Source organism: Parus major, chromosome 1A, assembly GCF_001522545.3.
Source record: "Parus major isolate Abel chromosome 1A, Parus_major1.1, whole genome shotgun sequence".
Lineage (NCBI taxonomy): Eukaryota > Metazoa > Chordata > Aves > Passeriformes > Paridae > Parus > Parus major.
In genome coordinates this window covers 21,763,957-21,771,490 of record NC_031773.1, presented here as the reverse complement: position 1 = coordinate 21,771,490, position 7,534 = coordinate 21,763,957, and the positions used below count along the sequence as shown (strand labels likewise).

The 7,534-nt window shown below is 38.2% G+C and overlaps 1 protein-coding gene across 2 annotated transcripts in view; it reads left to right on the top strand.

The window, feature by feature from the left end:
* KCND2 (potassium voltage-gated channel subfamily D member 2) overlaps positions 1-7,534 on the top strand; it is a 268,136-nt gene that overhangs the window by 244,187 nt on the left and 16,415 nt on the right. For both annotated transcript variants that reach the window (XM_015628982.3, XM_015628983.2), the window contains one exon: positions 3,762-3,924. In XM_015628982.3, coding sequence (XP_015484468.1) covers positions 3,762-3,924 — 163 coding nt within the window. The remainder of the gene's footprint in view (positions 1-3,761; positions 3,925-7,534) is intronic.

Below are 7,534 nucleotides of genomic sequence, written 5' to 3'. Positions count from 1 at the left end.
CCATCCATCCATCCATCCATCCATCCATCCATCCATCCATCCATCCATCCATCCCTGTACAGTGTCACTTAGTGAAGAGATATCCAGGGACTGCAAGGAATAGCACGCCTGGCCTGTCTGGAGTAGATCTAGTGAAACCTAAGCATTAGTGTGATCATGTTGTTTCTGACTTGTGATTTGATAAAGCTTGATTGACACACCTAGTTTGTCATAGTCTTTTCCCTTCCCTTTTTGGCAACTGAAGTAGAATGCACCTGATTGATAACTGGGATCAGTATGAAGCCTCTTTTTCTTCATTCATCCAGAACATAAAATATTGGAATGACAATTCTGACATTACAAAATTAGATTGTCAGTACAAATCATAAATGCCCAAAGATTGACTTGAGCTTTGGCTACAATAAAAGACATATGCAGAACAGACAATATACAAAGCTATGAAATGACTGCAACTAGGGGGAAAAAAGCAAATAAAGGAGAATATGTTTGCAGTTCTAGCCTGAAGAAAAGTGAGACAAGCAGAGTAGCACTAGATAAAACCTTTAAATAGTTCCCTTTTGAAAAAGGAGTCTGTGAAAATTGCTTAATAAGATTCTACATTTGTTGTATCTCTGTGGCTGAAGAAATCATATTTTAGAATTTGTTTTAGAGATTAAGTATAAATTTTCCACTTTGAAATACTAGCACCTCAAAGCTTCCCTGCCATCTGAAAATGGACTTACACTCTTTTTTTCAGTTGAGAATTTCCACATAATAAAACAATTGCAGTTGAGGTTACAGAAGGAATTTTCCCTTCATTTTATGTCATCCATTTCCATTGGTGGTGTTCAGTGATATATGAGGTATAACTAAAGGTAATGTTTATTTCAGGAGGAGGATCTTCATTAGTAATTCTGATCATGACTATGCTAGACTAAAATCTGTGTCACTGTCCCAGAGGAGAGCAAGGCTAACCAGGGCAAATGTAACAAAACCTCTGTTTTGTCACAAAAGTACCCAAATATGTTTCTCACCCTGTGAGAAGTAGGAAGATTTATTTCTTTGAAGTAATTTTTTCTGACCATAATTTTATTTAAACAACTCCAGCACAGTGGTTAGCAACAGGAGAAAAACTAATTATGTAAGAATTATTAATGATGTGAAAGGTATTACTAGCACTAAATAACAAGCAAGCAACATTACCTTTGGAAAATGTCACTGTATTACAATTGATGCAGGCTAAAAAGAAAAGCAACCAAAACCAAGTTGTTTTAAAGTAAGCATTATATGCATGATATTTTGTCCTTCTTACAGAAGGTAAGAAAAAGATTGCAAAATACCTTCTTGTGTCAAACAATCGTAAATATCTTTATTTCATTCTGTCACACTAAAATATTATGAAAAGGCATCTGCTTATGTCGCTGGTTAGGTCCACACATAAATACTGAAATGCTAAAGATAGATGAGCTTGTGGTTCCTGTCACAACTCCTAAAGCTCCAGTCTGCTCTTTATTCATATAATTATAGTGTCACATTATCAACAGGATGAACTATATCCCTGAGCAATTTCAAGCCAAATTAATTAGAGCCAGCAATTCCTTCTGCCCACACCTGCCATCAGTGACAATAGAAGCTTATGGAGGTTCAGCAGTTTAGCATTTCAAGTCATCTACATATAGGTTTAGAAATCTCATTTAGGAGATCTGATTTAAAAGATCTAGTACTGGGCACGTGTAAATTCTGCATTTCGAAATCTGTTTGTGTCAGGTTTCTGTTTCCACAGTTCAGTCCAATATATGGAAATACTTGTATCTGTAAGAATGAAGTAAAACTAGTGAATAGTGTAAAGCAAGGACGTTTACCAGTGATTTTATACTAGGTCTTCTCCACAAAGCTCACCACCCTGGCCCTATGCCTACTGCTTTTCTATTGTTCTGCCTGGAGAAAAAAGGGGGTAGTAAGGTGTTGGGGATCCTATTTATCAAAGAGACCTTGAAAGGTCATTTATCCTCTTCCTTGCCCAAAGAAAAACAGCTGGTCATGCATACAGTTGATAGTCAGCTCAGGCTTTAGGAAGAGATAAGCACCAAAAATGCTTATGTTATGGGTTGCAAATGTTGATGTGAAGGAAAGCATGAAGTTCTTTCTAGTGTTTTTCCAGTTTTTAGATATCTTTAATTAAGACCAGTTATATTATTCATGTAAAAGATGGATTTTGTTAAGTTATGCATTTTTCATGCAATCCTGCCATGTCACAAAATGAGAAACTAATAGCATTCAAATTCTGAGTAAGTGGGGCGGGGGGGAGGATATTGGCAGAAGTATCAATTACATTATTCATGTGAATATTTTACACTTGGATATGCTTATTAAGGCAACCAAATATTTATTTAACACAACATAATCTATGTCAAGAGTCTGAGCCTTGGTCATCTATATTATATCTGCCTGGATGACAACTTATTTGAATATTTATGTCCAACACTTTCCTCACATCTTACAAAATGCAAACCATTCATCTTCACCTTTTTTTTGACATGACCTGAGCTCTCATTGCTAGAAGGTGTCCTCTAACTTCATATAGTTTCTCCATCATCCCATAAACTCACCTTTTTATCCATTCCTCATGATTAGGTACACTATTTGGACACTGACTTGAAGACCTCCCTTCTTCTCTGTTATTTTTCCAGTTCCTGTTGAACAGACAGGTTTTGTTTTCTAGATACTATTTTCTAAACACTGTTCCCCTGCAATTTTATTTCTTAGCTTTCCTTGTGTTGAGTTTATAAATTCTTTGTAATAGGGAGTATGTTATCTCTCTTTTCACAAGCATACTAAACTCACAAGTTAAAATCAATGTTTATTAATAACTTAAAATACAATAAAGTTAAAAACTGAATGGTACTTGAAAGTAATTAATCTTTTTATTAAACTCCGTAATACATAATTACATACTTGTCCCCTTTAGAATATAGCAAAATGCAGAGCTAAAATCTCTTAATAAGTTGTCACTGGAGTGCCTTTACATACATCAGTAACACTTTGTTCTCACTTGCTGGACAAAACCATATCCAATATCATAAGGAAAGGTGGTAGCTTTAGTAATTCTGAGCACTGCCAGGATTGCAGTTTTAATTTGGTTGCTTGCTTGTGGCTTGTGTTTTACATGTTTGCTTTCACCTAGACCATAGAAGGGACATTTGGAACTCAGCTACTCCAGCTTCTCATGCCAACAAGGAGTTAGGTCAGCCATGCTTGTGTCCAGCCAAGTTGAAAAAATACAGTGATAGAAAGTCCATGATTTCCTGAGAAACTTGTTGCAAAAATGTGTCACCCTGCTAAATGAAAGTACTAAATCAGCTTGAGACAACAGATTATTCAGTTTAGTATCTAATTTACCAAGTGGTCTCTCTCAGATCTTGCCAATGAAATTGATGAGTTCTTTCAAGTAAACAGTGTAAGGACTGAACTTCAACACTGATTTTTTTTTCTTTGCAAGGTCATTCTCTCTCCATTGCAATAGAGGTACCCTGGGAAGAGTACAGCAGGTAAAACATGTGATTTACCTGCCCCCAGTTTGACAGACAGGAGACACAAAATCTGTTTTAAATTAAAATTATTTTTGCACAACAGTGGGCACGATGTATATGTGAGAATATGTGTAAAAGCATTATCTATGTGCAGCAAGAGAAGTAAAAAATATTGTGCAATTAATTCACTGCAAAATTAAATTATTAGAAGAAATTTTGTCTTTACTAAGCCTTTTGTTCTCTTTAACCCAGGTATGGTGACATGGTGCCAAAGACAATAGCTGGAAAGATTTTTGGTTCAATATGCTCCCTGAGTGGGGTGTTGGTCATTGCTCTGCCAGTTCCTGTAATTGTCTCCAACTTCAGCCGTATATACCACCAGAATCAACGAGCAGACAAGCGCAGGGCACAAAAGGTGAGCTTCTAATTTTTTCCCCCTTATGTTGTTGAACAATAGATAAAATATGATTTTCTACATGCTGTGTGTCATTATAGTGTGTGTTTCTTAGCAAGAGGACCGCTGTATGTATGTGCTACATGCCTAACCCATGTCCTAGATGCAAACACTGTCTTATTTCTTGTGAGGAAAAAATCCCCAACACAAACCAAAACCAGTTCATTTATCTTTTCTGTCAGAATGTATAGATGTATTATTTTGGTAATTCATCCCACTTGTTAGACTAGATCTAGGGTTTTTAGACAGTAGCTGCAGTCTCATCCACTGAAGATTCTTCTGTATTTTTTCAGGCAGATTTTCCTTCTACCACAGTCTTCCGAGATAAAAAACCCAAAACAACCAACCAAACAACAAAAAACCTCAAACTTAATAATGATTTCTAGCATGTCTGCTAACAGATTGCTTCACTAATCCAGGTTTAAAGTCACAGATTCAGTCTCTGGGGGAATCTGATGGTTGAGAAACTTGTCTCCTCAGTTCTGTTTTCCTTAAAAGGCTTCAGATAAACAGCTCAATCAGGTAAAACAATGAAAATAAAAGTCAGTTTTTCCAGCTTCCTTGATTTACTGCATCTCTCACTAAAATATCCACTAGATCTAAAAGAAGTCTGTTTACCTTCCTGACACATATGGACGATGTCAGGGGCTGGGAAGAAAAGTATTTATCAGGAGTGATGCAGCCAAGCCTGGACAGTCACATTCATCCTCACATCCCTGCCAATGTCCTTGTTGTATCCCACTTCTCTGAATTCCGAGGTGCCAGGCAGCTCAGGGAACACCCATTGTCCCTGCAGCCCTGCTCCGGGAGCTGAGATGCTCCACCTTCCGCCCCTCTGCGGATGGCAGCTGGAATGCTTCGGGTGCCACACAGGCTGCATGATTGCCAAGGCTGAGGTTGGGCTTTTTGTGGACCTGTGGCATCTCTTCAGAGGTGCTGAGTCTCAGGAGAGCAGGTTCATTGCTGGGGGAAGTGTGCAGGCAGACCATGGCTGGGCACTGCATACATACACCAGGGAATGCATCTGCTTCATACTGACAACAGCACCACGGTCAGATACAAAATGGTTGTGTGCTTTTCTGGCCACCTTTTTGACTGATTTCTCCATTTAAAAAAAAAAAAAACAAAAAAAAACAAAAAAACACCTTAAACACAAAATCAGTGAAATAAATGTGTGCAGTGGTATCATTCTCAGAATATCTTAAAATCAGGAAAAACAGTGGTACATGGCCAAGAAACTCAGAGGCCCAGGTGAAAGATACACCACCCTTCAATGGCCACATCTTGGAAAAATGCTGTCAGATGAGGAATATGGCTATTAAAATAACAGGTGTATCACAAGAATATCATACCTCTCTAGAAGTCTAAAATATAGATCTAAAATATAGATCTGAAATCCACTTCAGGAATCTAAATCCTGTACATTACCTATCTACTAGTTCTACCCACTCTTCTGCATGCCTTGTCCCACAGACTAATTCCAGCTGTGTGTTCCCCTCTCATGTCTCTTTCACACTACCTTGTTTTTCTCAAGAACTTTTCTACTTCTTTCTCTGGGATGGCAGGAGGGAGATGACTGTATCTCAGGCAGGACACAGTGCTCCTGACTGTGCTCCTGAGCACTGTGGCAGTCATGGGTAATAGATCTGCTCGATCCCACCAATCATTGTGCCTGCTCTGAGCTTTCATAATAGCTGCAGACACAACCTTTTCAGATAGAAACTGTCTCCTACTGTATGCCACAAAACACATTTTTCTAGGCCTGCTTTACATTTATTTCATGGTTTAATCCATCTGGCATCCAAGCCCCATGCAGCTACTCACTCAGTCCCCCACCAGCAGGAACAGGGAAAGAACTGGAAGCATAAAAACACAGCCCCACACCAGCCACTGTGAAGAAAATTAACTCTACCACAGCCAAAAACCAGCACCATTTGTCAGTGAAAAATAAATGGACAGTAGAAAATAGCTCACAAAAGTTAGATTAGTAGACTGGCTGCTATTCCCCATAATCTCTTCCTGAATAGCAACTGCTTGAGTTAATAACTGACATTTTCTCCTTGCAAAACAGTGAGGTCATTGTATGTTTCAAACAGGAACATGAAGTGATGAATGGCAATCCTGCCAAGCATTTTTTCCTCTGCTCCCCAGAACAATGCCAACAGCAAGGATGAGAGATCTCCTCTGACTGTGTTTATGCCGTTCTTGCTTGGGAGAAAATGGCTTTGAGGTCTGATTAACCTAGCACTGGATGTGTGTTTCATTGATACCTCCTACTGCAAAGCTAATCTCTTTCAATCTAAAATGACGAGATGTTGAACTGAATATTGCTCTAAAAAAGAAAAATCAACAAAAAAGCACTTCATGGGTACTGTATAGTCCATATTTAGCCATGAAATATAGCCTTGCATTTCACAGGGGGTTTCTACTGCATTGTAAAAGAATATTCAGGCAACAATGTCACATTATTGAAGTTTGAAATTCCTTCTTCATTCAATACAATAGAGGCTTTACACCATTTTCTAAAATAAATGTTTCCCTAGGCACTGAACTTATTTCTGTTCTCTGAGGCTGATGAATATAAGCTTAAAAGAAGGTGCTGTTTCGTGGAGAGTAGCAGAAACCCCTGCAGGCAATGGTAGCTCCTGCTGGCCACAACAGCTTCCATTGGACTGAGATAGTTGTATCTTTGAATTGTGCAACTTTATCAATATCTCACACAGATGTTTAATCAAAATAGACTTCAGAAAAGGCAAAACACTTAGGCTGGAAGGAAACTCAAGAGAAAGTTCTTTGATGAAGAGTTGAAATCTAGTTCCAGAAGCAGTGACAATTTACAGCAGAAAAATATTGTCACTTTCTTTGCAGTTGTTCAGAGCCCTGCAACCATCATTTTATGCACTTACTGAGTTCTGCACAGTTATTCAAGATTAGACAATTCCAATTGTTTCTTTTTGGCAAAAATACACTGTACATTAATGCTTGGGAGAAGATGGAAGAGAGAAATTTATATACCATTGCATTTTGAATGCATTTTAAAGGAAGCTCCAATCATAAAAAGCTCCAAGCTTCCAATCATAAAAATGCATTGTCATAATTACCGTGAAATCCCACTTTGTAATACAGGAAATGTTGGCAATATAGGGCAGCTTTCTGCTGCAGTACAGGAAATCCCTTGCAATCAATATAAACAAAAACAGAAGGAGGGGGCAAAGAAAGGAAAAATCGTCTATGCTTATCAAAACATTGTTTTCTATCAGATAGTAAGGCCCAAGGATCTGGCCTATCCTGACAAGAGATGGATGAATAAATAATCCAAACTAGGCATTGAAATTCATGGCATAACTGATTATGCCCTGGAGTCTTACTGTGCCTTCTTCTCAAGCAGTTTTATCAGTACTGAGACAGTTTTGAAGAATGCTATTTGTGGAGCTTTTCTCAGCTAGAGACAACTTCAAGGGGTTGTTATTTGGTTACCCATTAACTTTGGGCAAAGTTAATGACAGGGAAGGGAAGGGAAGGGAAGGGAAGGGAAGGGAAACCAAAAGTTTAGGTTTTGCCACCATAGTAA